Source organism: Plasmodium berghei, assembly GCF_900002375.2.
Source record: "Plasmodium berghei ANKA genome assembly, chromosome: 6".
Classification (NCBI taxonomy): domain Eukaryota; phylum Apicomplexa; class Aconoidasida; order Haemosporida; family Plasmodiidae; genus Plasmodium; species Plasmodium berghei.
In genome coordinates this window covers 707209-732291 of record NC_036164.2, presented here as the reverse complement: position 1 = coordinate 732291, position 25083 = coordinate 707209, and the positions used below count along the sequence as shown (strand labels likewise).

The following is a 25083-nucleotide window of genomic DNA, read 5'->3' as shown; positions in this document are numbered from 1 at the left end:
ACAAATTGGTAAATATATTAAAAGGTAAAACAAAATAAAATATATAATAAAGTAGTAAAGGAAGTTCTGTGTGTAATAGGGATTTGAAATATATTGATAGGGGAATGGATCTAACAAATAAACATTCGCTGAAATGAACAATAAAAACACAGAATAAAAAATAAACATTCCAACACGAAAATTGTAAATATTATTTGATGGTTATTCTAAGATTAACGAAATAAACAAACCCATTTTGTGGGCACCTCTCCATATAGCAACTCGATTGCAATAAAACATAAAAAAGTGCACACATATATGTATTTATATATGTATGTGTATATACGTATGTATGTATCCACGTCAAGACCGAAGGAAATGATAAAAATGGGAATAAACGGAACACACCCATAACATAATCATAATAAAAATTAAAATTGAAAAGATAAAACAAAGGAGATATGGCGAAGAATGGAAACAATACGGAAGTAAAGGAACAAAAAATAATCCACCAAATGAATAGAATAATTGTGTGGATAATATTAGGAATTGTAATTTTGTATATTATAGAAAAAGGTAACTTTGAATGCTCATGTTTTTTCATAGACAATAAACATTATGTAAATAATAAAACAAAGTTACATAAAATATATGTTTCAAAGCCAGCTCAAAAAAAAAGTAACCAATTAAAAACAAAAATAATAATAAATAAAAGAAAAAAAGAAGAAAATGAAAGAAATAAAGCATATAAAAACGAATTTAAATCGTCATCAAAATATAAAATTATCGAAGAGCTTATAGAAGATTACCCAATAAAATTACCTTTATTATATAATATAGAAAAAGAACCATTTATGATATTAAAAGATAAAATAAAAAAAGAATTTTTAAAAGGTTATGAATTACCATTTAATTTTATACACCCTGTTAAATATGAATTGTTAAAAATAATTGGAAAAATATCTGATCCATTTAAACCTATATGTTCACATTCCTTAACTCCAAAATTATTTATAAGCAAATTATTTGGAAATGCTCCTGAAATAACATATGCTGATTTTTGTTATAAATTAGAATATAAATTTAAATTCTATATGCCATCATATACGCAAATATTTAAATTTGAAAAAGAATTGTTATGGAAACAATGGGTAGAAATACGGGAACTTAAAGAAGTATCACCAGTTACATCCCCGGAAAATCATGATAGAATATATAAAATTTTAGAAAACGATGAAACGACACTTCCAATAACTATTAGAAGAGTTAATAAAGAAATAAACAGTCAAGGAATACATCCATCTATATTACGAATGTTTTTTGATTTTTTAAATATTGCAAAGTCAGGTAATATTATTATCACTAATGAAAATAGCGATTTATTCACTAAGATATCGAAGAATAATAAATATAATGATGAAAATGATGATATTCTGAAGAGGTCTTATGCATTTCTAAAGCTTGAATCTATAAAAAATGAAATAAAAAACAGAGACTATTTAGAAGGAATTAGACCAGATTATTTATATATCATCCTTAATAAAAAAGCAGAAGAATATTATAACAATTTTAACGAAAAAGAATATGATAAAGCATATAAAGAAGCTGTTAATTATAATAAAATGAGACAAAATATGATTAGCGAAAATTCTGAATATAAAAAGCAAAGAAAATTATTTTCTGAGCAAACAAAAAAATCACTAATGAAATTTTACGATATACAATTACCAACCTATTTTAAAAAATATATGGAAAAAAAAAAAGAAAATTATAAAATTATTCAATCCAAAATTAAAAAAATGATTGATAATAAATATCTTAAAAGGAAACAAAAAAGGGAAAACATACTATCAGGAAAAATATCACCCATATCAGCAAATCACCAAAAAGACGCTGGAACAGATGAAAAGAAAAAACGCAAAAAAAAAAAAAAAAAGTAATCACATCCCTTTGAAAGCAAAAAAAAATCATTATTGTCTATATATATGATCCTCCTTTTTTTTAATCTTTATGGAAAAATTGGCTTATTTTTTCAATTTAATAAATACACATTTCATAACAATTTTTTCATTGTTTTGTTCTACATTCAAGAATATATTTTTTTATATACGTATGTATCAAATATCACTTATTTTGTTTTTTTTGTAAAATTCGCCCCCTCATTTCCTCGTTTGCAAAAATTCTTCGTATTAACAGCGAAATAAACATAATGTAAATGTGGGATCATGATAAATGTTATGTTTATTTTTCACGCCTTTCTTTTCATGTGCTATATAAACTTAATCAAACAAAAACATTATTCCCATTAATACAAAATGGGCAATGGTATTTTTTTTTCATTTTAGCTAAATATCATTATTATTACAGGAATTGTCACATTTAACAATTTTATTTTATATAAGCATACACATAATTCATGTGTATGATATATTAAATTTTTCTTTTAAACATAACTCATGTTATTTTTTTTTATATAAAAGAACTATATATTACGAAAATATAAAGTTATAATTAAAAATTTGTATAAATTAAGAAAAAAAAATAATAGTTAAGTATAAATTACATACTAGGTAAAATGAAATATTTATGCGAAGAAAAAAAGGCATATATATATATTAATCGAAATTTCTTTTGTCATACATTCTTCCTCTTCCCATTGGTTGTCTTAATTCCCTTGAAAATTCATCATCAATTTTTGGAGCTCTATTAATAGTTTTTTTGGATAAAGTAGCTGGGAAAATCGAAGGTGGTAAATGTAAAAATTCTCTCAAAAATTCGATACCTTCAAAGAAAAAAAAAAAAATTATTAAATGTTTTTGTAATATATACAAGGTCAAAAGGAAAAACAAAAAATATCCATCTTCAGGAAAGCTTACCCTCATTGTTTAATATAAAATATTGGTGTTTCCAGTTATATTTTTCTTCAACATATTTCCTGCTTTTTAATGATTTCAACGTCATCATTATATGTAAATTGGGAATATTCAAATGGGGATGTCTTGGTATTTTAGCATCCTTTTCAACGACAATAACACCCTCTACAATTAGCCACAAAAAACATTGCAAAATCATTAATATAAATATCTATATATATATATATAAAATAGATACAGGAAAAGGCGTAATAATTAAAGCCTTTTGCATGTCATATAGGTTTATACTTAAAAATAATATATTTGTGCGCATTTGTATAGCTACTATTAGTGGTGTATACAAATGTTTAAATAATACTAAGCATTTTACGCATAATTTTATGAACAGGCAAGGAAATATATACAAAATGAAGGATATATGTATGAACAAGCAATAATACTTATGACTAAGCAATATATTATAAAGTATGTACTGATCATGTTAAATAAAAATTAATACAAAAATGTATACTATACATAAATCGCCAATTAATGCATTAAATTATCATATATGTATAAAATATATTAAGCCTACCTTTAAACAAATACTCATAAATGAGTTTTCTGTTTTGTTTTGGGATATAACTGTATTTATGATGTGGAAGAGTTTTTTTATCCATTTTAAATAGAATGAAATAAAACAATTTGATTTATTCAAATGCTTTTTTTTTAAAATAAATACTACTAATTATAATGATAATAATAATGTAAGCAATTGTTTAACTTATTTTTTTTTTATTTATGATAATTCTATTTCTTTTCGAATTTTATCTTGAAAATATCGTTAATAATTTTTATGTCATTTTTTATGCATATATACAAATGAAAAAAGATAGCATTTTATTGCTTTCCATATATATAATTCAATTAATAATAATATCCAATTTTTTTATGTGATAATATTAATATATAGTGATCAATTTTTCTATTTTTATAAAACGGAAAAATGCTTTATTATATTTATGGATATAAATATAATTTTATGTATGCCACAATAAAAAACCAAAGGTCATAATATAATTGCATTGTGCTCTAGTTGCATTAAGGGAAAATACAGTCAATATCGAAAATATATTATTGGCAATTTTTTTATGAAAAATTAATAATAAAAAACAGTATATATAGTGTTATACTGTATTATATATAATGTGCTTATTATATACATATAATTTTTTTTTCATTCCCCCTTATTTTATTTTATTTATATCCTTTATAAAAATAGTACTATAAATTACGAACAAATGATGATGTCGGTCCACCCCTTTCCCCATCAATTTTAATTATCGCTTCCATTTTTTCCTTGTAAATTTGATTTATATATATATACATACATACATCATATAAAATAGGGCTTACATTTTTGTTTACAAAATAGTACTGGATTTAGTAGGAAATATTTTAGTAAACATTTCAACCTATATACTATACATATAAGCACAAAGCAGTGAATAACTATATACAAGTGTAATGTTTATATATTTGCCTATATAAAAATAATTATAAATAATGGGGTAGTATATATATTTATTTTATGTTTCCGTTATAAATATATATAACAGTAAAGGGATAAATAATTATGCTTAATAATTCAATATTTTTATTTTATTATATGATATAAATAAAAACAGTGCAGTTATTTACAAAATCGTCAAAGAAGAAAAAATATATATAATATTGCATCATAATATTATATATGATGGTTTTCTAAAATAAAAAAAAAGAAAAAACAAATTAAATAACAATAAGTTATTCATAGCATTTGAATGATATGGAATTTCAGAAAAGCATATATTACATAAATATAATATTTTAATACTTTTTATTTTCTCCTATTTTTTATATAACATTTTTTTAAATCATAAAAAGTTATAAAAATCAAAATAAAATATATAATACTATTTTTTTTTTTTGAAAAATTAGCAAAAATGGAAAAAAAAGAAGATAATGTTATGAGAGAAATTAAAGTAAACAAGTTGATTCTCAATATTTGTGTGGGAGAAGTAAGATAAAATGTTTTTTTTTGAATATGCTTAAAATAATGATAATTAAAAAGTTCATAGTTATTTTAACTGCTACATGAATGTGTCATATCCATATGAAAATAATATGACTGCGTTTTCTTAAGCGTATTAAGGAACTTCACTTTTGTATTTCTCTATTTATATACCCTTGCTCTTAATAAAATGTTTATTCACATCATTTATACTACATATCTTTAATAATATTTTTTTTTTTTTTTCTGCTTTTATTTTTTTTTTTTTTTTATATATTTATATTTTTTTTTTTTTTTTTTTAGTCTGGTGATAGACTAACAAGAGCGGCAAGAGTTTTAGAACAATTGACTGAACAAAAACCAATTTTCGGAAAATGCCGATTTACAATTCGATCTTTTGGTGTTAGAAGAAATGAAAAAATATCGTGTTTTGTAACAGTTCGAGGGAAAAAAGCTTTAGAAATTTTAGAAAAAGGATTAAAAGTTAAAGAATATGAATTACGAAGAAAAAATTTTTCAGATACTGGTAACTTTGGATTCGGTATTCAAGAACACATTGACCTTGGAATTAAATACGACCCATCTACTGGTATATATGGAATGGATTTTTATGTACATTTATCTAGACCTGGATATAGAGTTACACGTAGAAGAAGAAAAAGATCAACTATTTCAAAAACACACAAAGTAACAAAAGAAGATGCAATGAAATGGTTTCAAACCAAATTTGATGGGATATTATTAAAATAAATAAGAATTAACAAAATGTGCATATATGATATGTATAAGATATAGTTATTCATAATTAAAGAATAGGCATTTAAGATATTTCACTATTTTTATTTCTAATAAATTGAGAGAAAAAAAAAACTAAAATATTAACTGATATAGATAGGAACTACAATAACGCATATATATATATATATATATATATATGAACGTATTTAAACTTGTAAATTTTTATGTGTAAATAAAAATTTTATCGTGAATAAAAAAATATATGTGTATATATTATGTACATATATATGTAACAACACTTTTATTTATTGTTTATATAAACATACAAAAAAACAAAAATCTTTTTGTTCATATTTTCTATGAAATATAATTTTATATATATTTGTACATGTATATTTTAGACTCTGATATTTATTCAAAAATATATATAAATCTTTAAGTTCAAAAAAAATATATAACATTTCCACTATTTTATAAGCTATATTTTTGATAAAATTTCTTGATCATTTTTTCATAAAATTGGAATAGTTAAATTAGGAGTATATTTCATATTTCGTATTTTCCCCATTTTAGAAAAATTAAAAGATTTTATTGTATATAAAAAAAAATAGTCAACAAAGTTAAAAAAACCGACACTAAATAAATAGGTGAAAATTTTATTATCATTATCTTGTCTACATATATAATATGTTAGAGGGTATATATTCCGAATATATTTTGAGTTTATTTTTTTTTTATTTTAAAAAATAAGCAATTTGTGTGTGCATTTATATGTGCAAGCTGTTGTTTCATTTTTTTTCAATTCACTCTAAAAATAGTAGGGATAAGCAGAAGTTTAAATTGGAAATTTAATTGTAAGTTTTTATTGAAATTCTTGAATTTTTTCTTGAAATTTTTGCATAACACTAAACAAATCTTAATTTCTCTATTGTTTCCACCCTATATATAACCATGCACACATATCTATAAATAAATGGTCATTCTAATGTTATAAGATATTAAAAAACATACTACAAAATAAATACATGTTAATTTATTTACTGTGTTTAAGAACAAAATAAGCATATTTTTTTTAACGCATATGAATATTATTGGAAAATGATAAAAAAAAAAAAAACAGAACAAATGATTACTATAAATATAATTTTTTATATGTGTCCATATATATAATACTGATTTTCTTTTAATTTTAATTCCTATATAATTTTTTAAAAATAAAGTTTCATGATATCATTCTATATATACATCATAGACATGTATATATATATACATATATGTGTGAATGTGATATAATTAATTCAAAATCGTGATTATATTTTTTTATAGTCAACATTTCATAGGTATGTTTACTGATTTATATATACTATTTGTTATTCGGAAAAAAAAAAAATAATTTGTCTACTCTATTAATAATATTTGTATATTGTAGTAAATACATTAAATATATTTTTTATATTAGTCTTGTTTTTTTTTTTTGAAAAAATATTTTTCTACAATAAAAACAATACTACCCCTTTATATATAGATATTTAATTCTCCCCAATTTACATGAACATAAACGTATATATATATTAATATTTTTCAAATATTTAAAAGATTGTAACTATGTTAAAATGTGATAATATATAGTAATATGAGCATAAACAATTTTTCCATTTAATATATATAAATATATTTTAGTTTTGGATCATAAAAAAAAAATGTACATAATATGGAAGGAAAAAAAGAAAAAGAAAAAAAAGCTAAAATATATGTAAAAGGCAGCAAACATGTTTTACCAAATAATAGTAAAAGTCAAACAGGGAACCAGAATATCATTCATTACGATAATTTAAAATCTGAAAATGCGTTTCAAAAAAATATTATAGGTAAAAATAATAATATAATATCAAAAAATGAGTCTATTGAGGAATATTTAAACAACTATATTTATAAAAATGGAATGGAAAAATATGATAACGAAAATATGAAAGCAGAAGTTTTGCATAGTGAATTTAGTAACGTTCAGAAAGAAAAAAGACAGAGAAAAAAATCGTCGATTATTGAAAAGATTAAACAACAAGAATTAAAAGCAAAACAACGAAGTTGGACACCCTTATGTTTGATTATAACTTATTTATCTATATCAATTGTTTTTATAATAATAGGATTGATATTTATTATTTTATCATATAACAGAAAAGAATGTAAAATTCCATATGATCATATAACTGATGATTCATTAGTTATAGAAGTTAATGAATCTTTTTGTAAAGGTCCCAAAAGACCATTTAAAATAAATTCATATATTTATTATGAATTACACAATTTTTATCAAAATCACAAAAAATATCTAATATCTAAATCGCAAAATCAATTAATGGTTAGTTATAGATTGTACAAATATGTCTGTTCATTTTTTTTCCCTATTTCCACATTTTATTTCATTTTTTGACCAAAATTTTTAGGGAGTTGTATATACAAACCCAAGTGATATTTCACAATGTTTTCCAATTATAACAAATAAAGAAGGAAAGATTTTGCATCCATGTGGATTAGTAGCAAGGAGTGTATTTAATGATACATTTACTTTATATAAAGATGTTAATTTAAAAGAAAAAATAAAAATTGATGAATCAAAAGAAGCTATTATATGGAATAGTGATTATAATAAATTTAAAAACCCATCCGAAAAAGAAATGAATATGTATAAAGAAAGTGTATATTTTTGGTTAACAGATAAACAATATGTTGATACTTTTAATATGAATGATGAAAATGGATATGGAGTCGAAAATTCTCATTTTATAGTATGGATGAAAACAGCTGCACTTTCAAATTTCAGAAAAAAATATGCAAAATTAAATATTGAATTAAGTTTGCCAATATATGTTAATATAAAAAATAATTTCCCTGTTTCAAAATTTAATGGAAAAAAATTTTTTGTAATAGCAGAAGTTTCTGTATTTGTAAATGAAAAATCTAATTCCATTGGAATTTTATATTTAGTAATTGGAATTTTTTCTTTTTTTATTACATTATGTCTTATTTATAATCAAATTACTCAGCCTCGAATTATGGGCCATATATAATTTCAAAAAAAAAAAAAAAAGAACGAATTAGGAAAAAATATATTCCTAAAAAACAAGAAAGATATATAGGATTATGCAATATTTCTACAAACTTAGGAAATATGTGCATTTTCTTTAGTCCTTTTTTTCTATTCAAGCTTTAGTCAGAATGGAAATAATTGCACATATGTTATGAACATGTAAAATCAAATAAATGATTAATTGGATAATGGTCTATATCAATAATAAAAATATATATTTGTAATTACACAATATTTGGTTTTGTTTTTTTGTGATAATATATATTTTTTTTTTTTATACCCTAATTAATTATATGTGAGTTTTTTCATATATTAATAATTTTTCTAGTAAATTTATTTTTTTCAAAAAAAAAAAAAATTGAAATAAAAAATAGCTACATGTGCTAATAATTTTTCATTATGAATAATTTTAAATAAATAAAAATTTGAAATGAATATTATGTGCTTGATTTTGTACAAATAATTCATGCATTTAATTTTAATAGTCAATTTAGTATTTCCTTGCCAAGATACAATTATTAAGTGAAAAAAAATCGATGATTTTAATATTGTAGAATTAGGATTCATATTCATAATATTTTTCCATTTTTTTTCATTCTTTTCCAGTATAGATATTAGTCCGTTTATTATTTTAATTTCGCTTACAATTGCATATTGTGTATATAAATTGTTTGCAATGGTAAGGGGTTTGTAAAAAAAAAAAAATACGTTGATTTATCAAAAGTTGTAATTAAATAAGGTGTAAAATAAAACAATAGATATACTGATATATAAATAGATAGCACATAAACTCAGAAATTCACAGTTTTATATACATTACATAAAGGAGTCAAGATTTCAGGGTTTAATATTGACACTTATGATTTCTCCATTTTTCTGCAAACTTCAAAATGTGAAAAGTTAAATCAAATAAAGCAATACAAAGTTTTGATAAAAATGATAAATATATACTTTCCTTTTCTTGATTTGTTACGCTTTTATTCTATGCACAATGTTAGCAATTGTATTTATATTTTTAATTTCAAGTTTTTACATATTTAACAAAACATCATGTAATCTTATTGTTCATCCATCGCTAACAGATATATTTGTTGAAAATGTTAGGGATAATATTTTCATTTTACCTACAAAAGTAACAAACAAAAAATTAAAAACACCACATTGTTCAAGTGATGATGATAATTCATGTCATAATATAAATAAAGATAAATATATTTTTTCTCAAAATATAAATGATGTTTTGGAAAATCATAATAATGAAAAGGTTGCTTACATGCACAGAAACCCATTTTATTTTACCACATTAAATGATAATAAAAGTATTAATATAGATTTAGAAATAAAAAAAGAAGAATGCAAAATATATAAAAATAAAAACAATTATAATATATTTTATAATTCTGTTAATTTTATATTAGATAATGTTTCTTTTTTTTTTAAAAAAATTAATAAAAATAAAACCAATAATTTTAACCAATTAATATATCCATCCTATTTTATAGATATTAATAAGACATATATTTTAAATCAATCATATCAAATAAATGAAAACAGTAAACATAAAATTAAAGGATCCCGTTTAGGGGAACATATAGATGATCTTAAAACTTATTCATTTATAGAACCTTTATCTTTAGCAATTGATGAAATCAATTTTAATAATTTTTTTGAAAATATATGGAATGGAAATAGATTTAATTACATATTTTTAAAGGAAGATAAAACAAACGAAAACATAAATAATAATAACGATCAGAACAACGAACAGAATAATTATCTTTTATATAATTATGACCAAATTAGAAAAAATGACAAAATAAATAGCTTAAAAAATTATGCTTTTGACACACAAACAAAAGTGAAAAACCTTAAAAATCATTTAAAGGAAAGCATTTTGGAAAACACAACATCTAGTAGCATAATCCCTGAGGAAAAGACAAAAGATTTATATAGATATAATGATGTTGAAAATTTGGAGAAAATAAATAACATAGATTTTGATGATAATAATAGTAGTAGTAAAGCAAATGAATATCACACAAGTTTTGATTTAAAAAATAATTCAGATTTAAACTTGTCTATTAATAAAATTTTTAAAGAATATCAAATAAATGAAGAAACCGACTTTGAACATGTTCTTATGAATAATAAAAAATTAAATATTGGGATATGTACAAAGGAAAAAAAAAAAAAATATTTAAATTTTGATCATTTTTTTAAAAATAGCTTAAAAAGTGGTACATTAAAAAAAATTATATTTAGAAAACAATTAACAAAATATAAATATGGAAATAATGAATTAGTAAAATATGAACAAGAATATACATGTATTTTTTTTAGATATATGGAAAATCTTGAATTTATATTTTATGTAAATAAAAATAGAGAAAAAAAAAGTTTAAAATTTTCTGATTATACATTATACGAAAAATGGAAAAATAAAAATTTCAATAAATCAAAATTATCTATGCTTTCAACAAATATTTTGCATAATTTAAAAAATTATGATTATAAATATAATAAATATATTTACAAATTACATACCGATTTTATTGGTGTGTGCAAAATGATGGCTCCTATAAATATGTATAAAAATAAAATGTTATTAGATTTTTTTTTTAATATAAACATTTGTTATGATAGTAATTATATTTCAAAACATATTTATTTTGACAATAAAATAAAAGACGATATTATTTTGGGTGGGGTTTGGAGTTATGGCATTTCCAAAAAAGTAAAGAGTATTGGCAAAGAAATTAAAAAAAAATATGAACAAAAAGACGATAAGCATAATTACATTTATGGGGAATATCGAAATAGTGAGAAATATTTTACTAACCCAATTGAAACCACAAAAAGGTGTATCAATAATGATAATGATTGTATTAACAAATTTATTAGCTCAAATGCCAATGGAAAAAAAAAAAGCAAAATATACATCATGGAAAAAGTGTTAAACCCTAATGTCGAGGCTTCTAAACGATTTAAAAGAATGAAGGAATTAAATTTGTATATAAATAATTTAGAAGAAAAATCAGAACGTGATTATATAATAAAAGATATTATAACAAATAACAATGGAATATTATTATTATCAAAAAAAGGATTTATAAAATTTAAAACGCCAATAGTATTAAGCGAGTTATATATTGAAATACATCCAAACCCATTATATAATTTAATTTGTAAAAATGATAATATCTCTGATGAAATAAAAAAAGGAGGCATATCAAAATCGCAAGTTAGTTTTTCTTCAAATGTCAACAAAGAAGAAAATAAAACAGAATGTAAATATAAAAATATTCAATATATTTATTTATTTTTTAATTTTTATATTAACGATAATAATAAATTTAACATAAAAATTGATGTAAATATAGAGCATTTGAAAAAGATTGACATTAATAATGATACTACTCCGATTTTTTATTTAAACGTTTTAGATTATTTAAAAAACAATATTCATCAATATAGAATAAATAAAATAGAAATAGAATATTCTTTTTATCCAATTTCACAAAAAAATGCATTTTTCGATCACAATAATTTACCTTTTTATATATCTTTAAATAATATAATAATAAATAAAAGTGAACAAATATTTAAATATATTCCAATCTTCTTTACACACAATAATAATTTTATAGCTTTATTAAAAAATAACTTTAAGAATTATCGAATGAAATTAAATCAGGATATTTCCAAAAATAACAAGCAAAATGAATATTCGAAAAAAATAAATAACAAAAATGAAAATAATAACAACAATAATAATAGGTATGAACAAAATGAATGGGCAAGTATTTTTAGCAGTTCAATGAATGATCAAGAAAATATAAATTTAATAAATGATCAAAATAATGAAGAAAATGCATGGAAAAATGAAGATCGAGATTATATTTTTTCTGATATTTCAAATCGAGGTAATTCAACAAATTTTATAGATGAAATTAATGTTGGAAAAAATGGGAAAAACAACACACATCAAGATTCGTTATATATTGATCAAGTTGAAAAAAATGATAAAAATAAATTAACAAGTTTTAATTCGTTTTGTATATTTACATCATTAAATGAAAAAATGTTTTATCAATACTTAACTAAATATATATGTACAAATGATGGATGCTTGGCTCCAGAAAATAATGTTTTAAAATATAATTTTTATAAACATGGCAAAGAATATCAAAACAAAAATAATGATACTATATTTAACCAAAACAAAAATAATGACACTATATTTAATCAAAACAAAAATAATGACACTATATTTAATCAAAACAAAAATAATGATACTATAAATGTTTACACAGTTATAAAATCGTCATTTGATGATAATATTGAAATTCTACCTTTATCAGAAATAGATAATAATATTATAATTGAAAAAATTCAAAAAGAATATTTTGATTCTTTAAAAAAAGAAATGGAATATCATAAATCAACAAATACTGTAGAAAGCAATGTTGCATATAATATGAAAAAAATATATTTTTATGAATATATAGATAAAAGATATATTATTCCACCTTATATTAAAGGTATACTAATTAATTATGAAAAAAAAAATGAGAAATTTCTTTATGATTTATATAATAATTTATTATATATTATTCAATTAAATTTAGAAAAAAACAATTATAATTATACAAGAAATATCTTTGATACAATATATATTTACACTGCTCTTATTCCAATTGAAAGTGATTTATTTAATTTTAATTTTTTATCTGAAAATAATTTAACATTAAAACAAATACAAGGATCAAACACACAAACCATATTTAAAAATTTAATACCATTTACAAAATATGACGATTTCTATACTTCAAATAATCCTAAATCAAATATGATTAAAATAAAAATTATGGATTTTAATCTATATGATATTACTGAAAATTTTGTAGAATTAAATCAAGGGGAAGAATATCAAAAAAATATTGTAAATTTAATAAAAACTGCGATTAAGGATTCATTAATTGATAATCCAAATGAAGAAACAATTCATCAATAAATAACATAAATATCAAAATAGATACAACATCAAATTAATTATAAATAACATAAATATTTACCCACCTTTTCATCTTTCAATTTATATGTTCCCCATTTTTATCAAAATAAAATGAAAAAAAATTCACACATTTATATATATTGGCCCAAAATGTGAAAAACATAAATCGGTTAGTTGGTAATATAAAAGACATATATAATGTCATTTCAAAAGATGAATAATTATTCCTATTTTTATTTTTCATGATGAAATAAAAAAAAGATAACTATTCGTTTTTCATTATCGATAATTGAGTATTAGACTATTATTTGACTACATTGTCAATTTGCTTAATTATATTTTTTTTTTTTTGTTTTTTGTTTTTGTTATTATAAACAATTTTATTTCGATATTTTGGTCAATTTGGTTTTAGTTTCCAATTTAATGTTTAAGACAGATATAAGAAAAAATAATTTAATTTAAAATAACGTTATTTAAATTTTAATTAAAAAAAAATGAAAATATATCCAAACTAGCTATTTTCATATAATGTGAATTTTTTTTTTTTTTTTTTTTTTTTTTTTTACACATGTAATACATATGCCCATACATTTTATAAAAAAAATAATAAATTAAGTTTTGTTTCCATTATTAAAATATTGTTGTCTTGTAATTAAGTTATAATTATAAATGTTTTGATCACTCAACCAAACATATGTACCTATATAATTACTATATAAACTATTTTTGTGAGAATAAATATTTATTTCCCATTCTGTAGGAAATATAGCTCTTAATTCTTTGTATAATCTATGTTTAAAGTTCTTAAATTTTGTAGACCCACCTGATATATATATTTGAGAAAGAAAATATTTTTGTATTTCTTTTGGCAATAATGATATACATCTATATATTAATTCGACAATACTACAATGATTTAAATTAATATCTTGAGGATTAAATAATATTTCGGGAATTCCTATTCTTTCATTTGTTAGATTAATTATATCATCATTTTTTTGTGTATTTTGAGTTTTGACATTAAAATCGGTTATAAATGTATCTTCTTCTTTATAATTAGAAAATTCTTGTTTATAATCATAATCGGATTCTAAATATATACAATCATTCGAACTGTTATTTTTCAATGTATCGAATACTTCATTTATTTCACGTTTTGTTGCATTATTATAATCCGGTAATTTATATTTATATAATAAGTGTGGTTCTATAATTTTATTTTTTTTTCTTTTATTATTGTTACTAATTCTTTTTCTTTGATTAATTTCTTCTGAATTATCATTTTTTTCATTTATTTTACTTTTAACTGATCTGTTTAAACTGACACCATTTAAACTATTTTGTTGTTTATCTTCACTATAATTAACATTATTATTATTATTATTATTATTATCAATTATTTTATCCAATGTGACTAATTCATTTTCATTTATAGTGTCAACCCTTTTGTATTGTTTTTCTGCTGCTACTAGCCCATTGGAATGTTTTGTTTTATTTTCTAAATATTCTTGATCACATTCATCAATTGGTATATTTTTTTCTTTGAACCTATTTTTAGATTCATTTTGTGATTCCATATCATGTTCATATTCTTTTTTTCCTTCATTAAAAAAACAATTTTTATCATTTTTTTTTTTTGTTCGTTCTTCTTCTAATTCCTTCATTAAAATTTCAGATCTCATATCTAGTTTATCTTGAATTTTTTGTTTTTTAATTTTTTCTAAACGTTTTTTTTCATTTTCTAAATCTTTTTCATAATCTAACGAAACATAACAAGCTCTTTCCTTAATATTTTCAACAAGTAATTCATTATGTTCTAAATTAACATGTTTATAGGAAAGTGTATTTTTCAAATATGTGTTTAAAACAGAAGCAGATACTTTTGTTCTTAAAATTGCATATTCAATTACCTTATATTCAATATATGGTAATATATATGTATGGGAAAACCCAACATCTATATATAATGCACAAGGATTTCGCAATGATAAATTATAGTTACCATTTATTAAATTACTATAAAAGTCATTTATATATGTAGAATTATAATATTCTTTAAACATATTTAAATCTTTAAAATTTTTATCATAATAATTTTTATATAAATCTATTTTATCAGGTAGCAAAAAGCTCGGGTCTTGATATAAAAAATTATTTCCTATATAATTATTATTACTTAATCTATTTACAACATTAATATGATTTTTATTAAATGAATAGCGTTGATTGTTTACTCTATTATTCGAATTATTGTTATCTGTATATATTTCACTGCTTGTATAGGATTCAATGTTAGGGGGTTTGTTACATTTATATTCTTGAACAACATTTTTATTAAAAAAAGAATTAAAATAATATTCTTGCCAATTTTCACCATGGTATAATTTATTCATATATAATTCATATGCATATTTATTATAACATTCTATATTCTTTATAAAAATATGTCTATTAATTAATAAATTATCATCAATATATTGATTTTGTTCATAATTTTCTATATATTCGTTACTTTCTTCATTATATGGTTCTTTTCGTATTTCTTGTGTTACTACATTATTTATTTCGTCAGTATTATTTGATTCATAATAATTATATTCAATATTTTCTTCGTTTATATGTTTCTCTTTTTTTATATTAAATAAATTTGTGTTGTTTTCTTTCCCATCATAATCATCCTCTTCATTCTTCAAATTGTTTCGAGATGTGTTAAAAATTTTTTTCGGGCTATAATTTTTATTATTATAAAAATTATTAATATTATTTTTTTCAGATCTTCTTTTTCTCGGTACATATTGTTTTTTTAAAGAATAATTATCTTTTTTAAAAATCGGAGGGTTTAAAATGTCATATTGCCCTAAATTTAAACCAATATAAGAAAATGGTAACATTGTTTGTGATGAGACAATAACTATTTGTTCAAAATTAAAATATTCAAATAGCAATTCAATCACTCCTTGCCTTATATATGCAGGAGTTAGATATGATTCAGTAACACAAATAGCCATATCATTTATTTTATATCCAACAATTTGTTTGCATGAAAATATTTTTTCCCATATTTTTGTTTGCATTTCTAAATCTAATAATAAACCATCTACATGAGGGCGATGACAAAAATATTCGCAAATATTATAGCAGCTATCACTTATGTGAAAAATATTTTTTTTTCTTATTTGACCCACACAATTCGGTACAATAAAATTTGGCTCTATATCAACTGATGATTCATTTAGTTGAGAATAACTTGGAAGTATTCCTCCTTTTATTAATCCACCACCATTATCCAATATTAATTTAGGCATATCTATATTTACAGGGGCCGCCATATTTCGGAAAGTTTAGCTATTTTTTTTTTTTTTTATCCAAAAAAAACTTTTTTTAGCTAGCTAGCTTTTAAAATTATTTACAGTATTTAATTTAATCATATCTTTATTTTTTTCTTATATATATATTATGTATATTTGTGTGTAAGTCTATTTGATTGGTTATATATTTTCCTATGATCATTTAGATATTTGCTATGGTCCTTCTCTGTTATATCATATATATGTTCAATGTAAAATGCTGAATATTAAATGAACAAACTTATTGTTTTCTCTCGTTTTACCATTTCGCATATTTGTTCTTCACAAATAAATTACATATAGCTACATTGCTACTACAACTTGGCTACTCCTTGATAACTGGGAATGGTTTTAAATTCATAATATTTTAAAATGAAATAAAAACAAAAATGCATATGTATATAATATAAATTAATATATTATATATATAGCTACATGCGGAAAGTATATGTTCATCCAAATCTAGATTAAAGTTTTTCACAAACTATTGTATAATCTTGGCACAATAATAAATTAAAAATTATTTTAATATGTTCATTATTTATTCGTTTTTTTTTTTCTCTTCTTTTTCAGTGATTAATTTTTGTTTTAATTGCTTATATGTATGCATAAATTTTTGTATAAATGCGAATATATTATATCATTGTATATTTAAGCATAAATATAAATAAAAATAATACAAATAAAGAAAATTTGCTTATATGAAGACATCATATATATTTATGGAGAAATTACACATATATTAAACAACAAATGAAGTAAAATAGTAGCATTTATAAAGTATTTTGCATTATTTTTCTATAAAATTATAAAAATAAATCGGTTTAACATATAGTAAGGAAATTTTGTATATATTTTATTTTAATCTTAGGGCATTCGAAAAATATGTATATCATATCATTTTTTTTTTTTTGGTAAATTCAGAATAGTTATTTAAGAACAAACTATATTTTCCACATATATACATTCAATTTTAGAACATTAAAAAATATATATATGATTTTAAAATAGAAAAAAGTATTTAGGAAATGTTTGCACCTGTTCTTATATATGTCGTATGCATTATAGCTAATTTGTTTGTTTTATCATTTTCATAAAAAATGGAACTTATATGTTGGAGAGTTTTTGTTTTATTTGGTTTAAACAAACTGGAGGTAGGGTATATAATTCTATACATAAAAATGTGAGTGTATTGTACGAATAAATGTATAAAAAAATATGGAAAAATGGCAAATATGGCAGATATGCCATAATATCAATAGTAATAATCTTAACTTATTTAAAGTGCAAAGAGAACACATTTAAATGGAATTTACAATAATTATAACGATAACACAGATATACTGAAAAGGTTATTTGTACAAATAGGTATAGAAATTGTAAAAAAAATATATGTTTTCCCCAATTTAGCAACACATTATAATTTTACGAAGTTACATATTCAAATAGCCAATATATAAAAACATTAATTTGTTTCATATTTATTAATTCAAAAAAAAATATAATAAAGTGTCACATGCTGTATATGGGAACCAAATTTCTTCCATGACTTAAATCTGGAAAGTTTTTTCGATTTGCAAATTTGGAAATCTATACTGTTATTTATATTTTTTATCAATCATTTGTATATATATATATATATATATATATGCCTGTGTATGGACTGTAATATTATATTCTTTTTTTTTGTGGAAGAATAACATATCAAACATCAACAATATCCAATAATAATGTTTTAACTTCTTGTTCATTTGCTCCTAAGTTATCATTTTCTATAGTTTGTTTTTCTTTTAAAGGTTTTTTCATACTTTGCTTCTCTCTGATTTTTTCTTCAATCAACAACTTAAGTTGTCTCTGATTAATTTTAAAAAATAATAAATACACAAATCAACAAATATATATGTTTCAATTTTAATGAATTTAAAATTGGTTACTATGTTTTTATTTCTACTGAGAATATTTTTTTTTTTTTTAAGGAGCATACATATATATTACCTGAACAATATCCGAAACTAATAATTGCTGAACAGTAACTCGATAATTGGGCTCTCTTATTAACATACTTTTATATATATTGTTGAGTTCTTTTGAATAAATATTTGGTAAATCGGGGATCTAATAATAGAATTGTTAATTAATATGGTGCATATATTATGAAAATAAAAATGCAACTAATGTTCTATATATAATTATATCCTGAATAAAACTTACGGGAGCATATCGTATGTTATAGCATAACTGTTGAATTCCCTTTGTTGAATGAAATGGGGTTCTAAATGTAGCCAATTCATAAATTAAACAGCCAATAGCCCATACATCTGAAGGCCAACTATATTTTTTATCTTTGCATAATTCAGGACTTAAATAATATGGGGTTCCTATTAAAGTATTTGCATAATCTAACGTATTTTCTAAAACTTTAGAAATTCCAAAATCACACAATCTTACTCTCTTATCGCTATCTATTAATATATTTAAAGATTTCATATCTGTCAAAAATAAAAGAAATATATGTTTTTCAATTTATATGGATTAGTAAAAAATATTATGCTTTATTATTTTTTTGAATACATAAATATATGAAAACTAACCTCTGTGTAATATATGGTTGGAATGAAGAAATTTTAGAGCTGTTAAAATTTGTGTCAACCATATAAGTATACGTTTTTCTTTTATCGGGGTATTTTGTTTCTTCTTATTTTGTATATAATGATAAAGATCGCCACCTTTAAATTTTATTATAAATACAAAATAATCAGAGTTAAAATTTTACTAATATTATATTTTTCTTTTTTTATTATATTTTTTATTTCTTCACCTTTACAATGCTTCATTACAATTCTAAGTGTCTCTCCTTCTATATAGCTTTCAATATATTTTACAATAAATGGATGATTTAACTTTGATAATAACTGAATTATTGGATAAAGACATATTTTATAGGATATATATATATATGAAAATTATATTTATATGAATATATATATACATGTGTGTGTGCATATATATTTATTCTTTTTTAACTTAATATAATTTCATGATTATACTTCGACTTCCTTTAAACATTGTCTCTTCTCCTTTTGGGACATTTGAGAAATGTTTATTATTTTCATTACATAACTTTAGAAAAAAAAAGTAAATAAAATAGTAAAACAACCATATTTTTTATTTTAGGCAAAAAGAGCTACTTTTTATTCTTTAAAAATGTATATATATATATGAAAATATTACTGATCATTTTTTTTATCTCTAACGAGTATTGTATTTCCATAATTCCCTTTTCCTATATCCCTTATTTTTTCATACTTGTTCATCTTTAGGAATTTCAAATTGTAAGGTTACAGGAAATTATATTAGTTAATAAAAAAAAATTTTGTGAGAATATGTATAATAAAGAATGAGCAATACACAATCCAAGGAATAAAAATACAATGTTGAAATATACTGTTTTTTTTGTGTGTATATTATAGTTACATATATATAGAGAGAGAAAATTAATGAATATGGTGAATAAAAAATAATACTACATTTTGTAGATTAAATAGATTGTGTTTAGTAAAAATTAATTATTGTATAATACAAAAAAATTAGTATACATATTTGTATATAAATTTATTAAAAAATATTTTTCAGTCATAATATTAAGTTTATGATTTTTTTTTTTTGTCCATTTTCCATACTTTCTATTTATTATATTTTTTTTTCCTAAAAAGCGGTGTAGCGATTTGATGATAAAGTTTATGGCGTTTCCTAATATTAGGTGTATATACTAAAAAATATCTTTCATTTTTTTTTTTTGAACTAAAATTTTTTTTTATTCTTATTAATGAGTATTTCTTAATATACTTATTGGTTGTTACATTTCACAAATGTTGTTTCTATATTTATATTATGTATATTCCCTTTTGCTTACCCCCATATATTTTTTACACTTTTTTAAAAAATATATTTAATCAATTTTAACACTTTTGCTCGGCTTTCAAAAGACTCTTTTATTTTCATAATTTTTTTACTTGAATTTTTCTTTTACTAATTTTTTTTTGGATATCTCTATTTTACAATAATTGTTTTTTTGTTACCAAATATGGTATACTTTTAATGCATATATATATGGATCTCTGTAAAAAATAAATTTGCTATAAACATAAGGCGCTCATATGCCCTTTTTAATTTAACTAATATATAATACATATATGCATGTTTTCCTTTTTTTATAAATTATAAATCTTTAATTTTTTTATGTTTATTAAATTTTTTTCTTTTAGTTTATTTTTTTATTTTTTTCCTATTATTATTATTATATAATTGCGTATATTTCAGTAATATGGTAATAAAAATACACAATTTTACTCAAAAAAATAAACAAAAACAAGTTTATATAACAATCCCTAAGTTTAAAAAATGAATGGGAAAGTTTTTGGCAAAATATCGGAAGGGTACTATATCCAACAATATATAAATTATCATTTATATTTAAAACTAATATATGACCATTTATTTATACATTTTTTACCATTTCAACGAATACAGGATAAAACCCTATATGTGGAAAAGTAATTATTACTTTTTAAACTCGTATAAAAATTATACAAATGTAAGGAATGTAAAGATTACCATTAAAAAGAGCAACACATAGTCAATTAAAAGAAAGAACCTGTCATGAATAAAAACAAGCTGATGTACTAATTATATATAATATGTCTCTTTTTTTTTGTTTAATAGGCTTTAGCGTGTTTATCAAAAAGATATTTCGCAAGTAATACCGATAATAAATTAATTTTAAATAAAAAAAAAGACACTTATAAATATTATGATGATAAATTAAGAGAAGACATAACCCCTGTGAACTTAGTTAAAAGTTTACCAACCCTAAATCACTATGTCAGCATTCTTGATATGACTAAATTTTCTATAAAATACATTTTGAGTTATCGTTTTTTTTTTATTTATATGGCTAGAACGACATTTCAGGTGAGTGTGCATATATTTTGTTTATTATGACCAATTCATATATTTATTTTTACACACATTCTGTATTCAACATATTTTATATCGAATTTGTACCAGAAAAAAATATGGATGTGTAATTGAAACTGTGTGTATTTTTGTCCTATTACTATTGTTATTATAAAATAATCGCATTTTTTTTTTTATTTTAGGCTGTTCGCCCACTTATGGCTTTTTGTGTTTTTGGCGAAATGATGAAATTAGTTCTTGCAACCATGACAAGTGGTGTATTTGCGTTTTTCTTTTCTTTTGTTTTAGCATTTGAAGTATTATATTTTTTTTTACAGTGTTATATTTCATACACATTTTTAACAATGTTTTTTGATGTTATGTTTTAAATCAAAAATTTTGTAACTAATATTTAAAACGCTTTCTCTTTTTTTTGAAACATATTTTATATAATGAAAAATATATAAAGGTATTATTAAAAACGAAAAAATTATTTATAAGTTATAAAAATCGCCGATAAAGGAAAATGAAAAAGACCGTCATATATGTAGAAATATATATGGATGAAGCTATACAAAATATAGCACCCACTTAAACGATAGTATAATAAACAACAAATTGCAATTCTAATTACTATCGACTAATCATATACATAACAGTGCTTACCCATATCAATGCTATAATAGCCTTATCAAAAAGAAATAAAAAATAAACAAAGGTTATTATTAAAAAACAAGGGAGAAAAAGTTTTATCATTTTTTTAAATGAGCAAATTTATGAACTTAAAAAATATGGATTAAAAAATGATTATTTAATATACTTTAAAAAATTGATATTTTTAAGCTTTGGATGAAAATGTATCTATGCATATATAATAAAATCAACACTAGCCATGACAATAATATGGGAAAGAATAAAACTATCGTATTTCGGAAATATCAAAAATACGTCCTAATCATATATGAAATATATAATAGTTATGTGTATTCAATTGCACAATTAAACTATAAATAAATACCATTTGTTCCATTTAAATTCAAACTCTTTTGAGAATCCCTTTGATCAGTGTTCTCAAGTATGTGATTGGTGTCCTTTTCTTTACTAAAACTATTGTTTGATTGATCACAGTTTTCTAAAGAAATATTTTTATCATCGGTTTCGCAACTTTCGTCATCCAATACATCTGTTTTTGCGTCTTCATTTTTACTATTAAGAAGATAAGTTTGAACAGTTTTTACATTACCAGAATCACATAAGGATTCTATATTTTGAATTTTGCTTCTAATCAATCTTAATCGTTCTTCTTTTCTACTTAGAGCAAATTTGTTTTCATTTAATGCTAAAAAAAGATCTTCATCATTACCTTCTGGATCAAATTCTTTTATTTCTTCATTCGATCTTTTTAAATGATAAATTGAATTCTCAGTTTCTTTTTCTAAATCTTTTAATATATTTATATCATCTGGGAGTTTTATTTCGTTAAAATCTAGGCGAAATTCGCAAACCGAATTGTTTTTTTTTAATCTAATTTCAACCATTTTTACATTACCATTACAATTTAACTGATCATAAAAAAAATGATAAATAAGTATGCATTATTTTTACATTAAATAGTGGCGTAAAAATATTTAATTAAAAAATTTTTTTTTCTATATATTTTTAAAAAATGGGAATACGAAATATGGTGTATTTTTACTTTTATATTATAGTATATTTATGCATTTTCTGTTCTACAGAAGCTAAAAAATAAATTATATAAATAAATATATGCATATATATGCCATGTTTTTATTTACGCGATGTTATATATTTTTACTAATTTTCATTTTATTCATTATTATCACAATAATTTTTAATTTTTATTTGTTGATTTTTTTTATGGTAAAAATTATATATATATAATTTTCCTTATCTTTTGAATATACTTTATTTCAGTGACATTGTGCTCACATTTTAATATACGTATATATAAAGTTTGCATATAACTATGTATATTGTGCATCATTCTTAGGAATAAAACCAATTATATTTCCTATCACACCTTTTAAATTTAAATATGTAAAAATAGGATATACAAAATTAACAGAACGATAATCCAACAAAACAATAGCTATAAGCAATTTGCTCGGTCTTTAAATAGTGGATAATGCACACATTAAATTCAATTCTTTAAAATATAATATTTATAATTCAGTATGGCTATTTTAGCTATTAAATAAATATTTTTTTTGTATAAGTAGCTATAAAATATTTTAGCTAGCCAAGTAGCTACTCATATTTTCGCTTTTTAAATGGGAATTAAAAATATGTGTAATACATTGTTTTGCAACAATAATTGTATAGGTCTATTTTAATCCTACATCATTTTGTGGAAATATAGAGAAAAGTTTTACAATTTTTAATGATCTGCACATACTTAATAAAAGTATATTTATAGTAATTAACACCTAAATAATGGTAGAAAATTTTAAGGAAGGAATATATAATTACATATTTGTTAATGCATTTATCCTATAGCATTCATTTTTTTACATTCCCTATTTCACCACTTTTAAAAAACAATGCAATATATTATGTATTGTCATAACTTTAAGGTTAAAATGTTAGATTTTTTATGAACAAAAAAAAAATAATATAAAAATAAAGAAATTAAGAAAAAATTATGAACATTCATAAAAATAAAAGTAAATTATTCGTAATTAAGTATATAAACTAGTAAAAAATATATATTATAATAATAATGATATTAAAATAAAGTGATATTTTTGTTATCTTCAACAATAATATATTTGTGTGGAGTTTTCCTGATATTTTCTTTGACTTATGATTTATTAGTTAAATATGTTTTTCCTTTATTTACACATTTAAGAAAATATAGTTTTAATATATTTAAAATAAATAAATGTCTAAATAACAACATTTTAATTAAAATATTTTATATTAAAAATTTTCAATAATTTTCATTTAATAAAGTTTATTTTCCTTTTACTTACATTTTTCTATGCTTTTTTTAATATTTTTTTTTAACTATTACATATTTCATTATTTTCCAA

The 25083-nt window shown here is 21.2% G+C and overlaps 9 protein-coding genes across 9 annotated transcripts; 5 read left to right on the top strand and 4 right to left on the bottom strand.

Annotated features, from left to right (window-relative positions):
- Positions 1-440: 440 nt before the first annotated feature.
- Positions 441-1919, top strand: PBANKA_0617300 (conserved protein, unknown function; the record flags this gene model as incomplete). Its single annotated transcript, XM_034563814.1, has 1 exon — positions 441-1919. One exon carries the CDS (start codon positions 441-443, stop codon positions 1917-1919), a length of 1479 nt encoding a protein of 492 aa, XP_034420673.1.
- A 675-nt stretch (positions 1920-2594) lies between these two features.
- Positions 2595-3511, bottom strand: PBANKA_0617200 (40S ribosomal protein S10, putative; the record flags this gene model as incomplete). Its single annotated transcript, XM_034563813.1, has 3 exons — positions 2595-2761; positions 2856-3017; positions 3427-3511. 3 exons carry the CDS (start codon positions 3509-3511, stop codon positions 2595-2597), a joined length of 414 nt encoding a protein of 137 aa, XP_034420672.1.
- Positions 3512-4816: 1305 nt separating this feature from the next.
- Positions 4817-5634, top strand: PBANKA_0617100 (60S ribosomal protein L11a, putative; the record flags this gene model as incomplete). The annotated part of the gene is made up of 2 exons (XM_034563812.1): positions 4817-4891; positions 5188-5634. The coding sequence occupies 2 exons, from the start codon at positions 4817-4819 to the stop codon at positions 5632-5634; spliced, it is 522 nt and encodes a 173-aa protein (XP_034420671.1).
- Positions 5635-7333: 1699 nt separating this feature from the next.
- Positions 7334-8693, top strand: PBANKA_0617000 (LEM3/CDC50 family protein, putative; the record flags this gene model as incomplete). Its single annotated transcript, XM_034563811.1, has 2 exons — positions 7334-7984; positions 8070-8693. 2 exons carry the CDS (start codon positions 7334-7336, stop codon positions 8691-8693), a joined length of 1275 nt encoding a protein of 424 aa, XP_034420670.1.
- A 1011-nt stretch (positions 8694-9704) lies between these two features.
- PBANKA_0616900 (conserved Plasmodium protein, unknown function) lies at positions 9705-13727 on the top strand (the record flags this gene model as incomplete). The annotated part of the gene is made up of 1 exon (XM_034563810.1): positions 9705-13727. One exon carries the CDS (start codon positions 9705-9707, stop codon positions 13725-13727), a length of 4023 nt encoding a protein of 1340 aa, XP_034420669.1.
- A 611-nt stretch (positions 13728-14338) lies between these two features.
- PBANKA_0616800 (actin-related protein, putative) lies at positions 14339-17056 on the bottom strand (the record flags this gene model as incomplete). Its single annotated transcript, XM_034563809.1, has 1 exon — positions 14339-17056. One exon carries the CDS (start codon positions 17054-17056, stop codon positions 14339-14341), a length of 2718 nt encoding a protein of 905 aa, XP_034420668.1.
- Positions 17057-18778: 1722 nt separating this feature from the next.
- Positions 18779-20388, bottom strand: PBANKA_0616700 (NIMA related kinase 4; the record flags this gene model as incomplete). The annotated part of the gene is made up of 7 exons (XM_034563807.1): positions 18779-18928; positions 19070-19189; positions 19286-19563; positions 19666-19800; positions 19893-19986; positions 20122-20194; positions 20306-20388. 7 exons carry the CDS (start codon positions 20386-20388, stop codon positions 18779-18781), a joined length of 933 nt encoding a protein of 310 aa, XP_034420667.1.
- Positions 20389-21475: 1087 nt separating this feature from the next.
- PBANKA_0616600 (ATP synthase F0 subunit a-like protein, putative) lies at positions 21476-22419 on the top strand (the record flags this gene model as incomplete). Its single annotated transcript, XM_034563806.1, has 4 exons — positions 21476-21510; positions 21605-21668; positions 21797-22045; positions 22234-22419. The coding sequence occupies 4 exons, from the start codon at positions 21476-21478 to the stop codon at positions 22417-22419; spliced, it is 534 nt and encodes a 177-aa protein (XP_034420666.1).
- Positions 22420-23034: 615 nt separating this feature from the next.
- On the bottom strand, positions 23035-23568 carry PBANKA_0616500 (conserved protein, unknown function; the record flags this gene model as incomplete). The annotated part of the gene is made up of 1 exon (XM_034563805.1): positions 23035-23568. The coding sequence occupies one exon, from the start codon at positions 23566-23568 to the stop codon at positions 23035-23037; it is 534 nt and encodes a 177-aa protein (XP_034420665.1).
- Positions 23569-25083: the final 1515 nt, after the last annotated feature.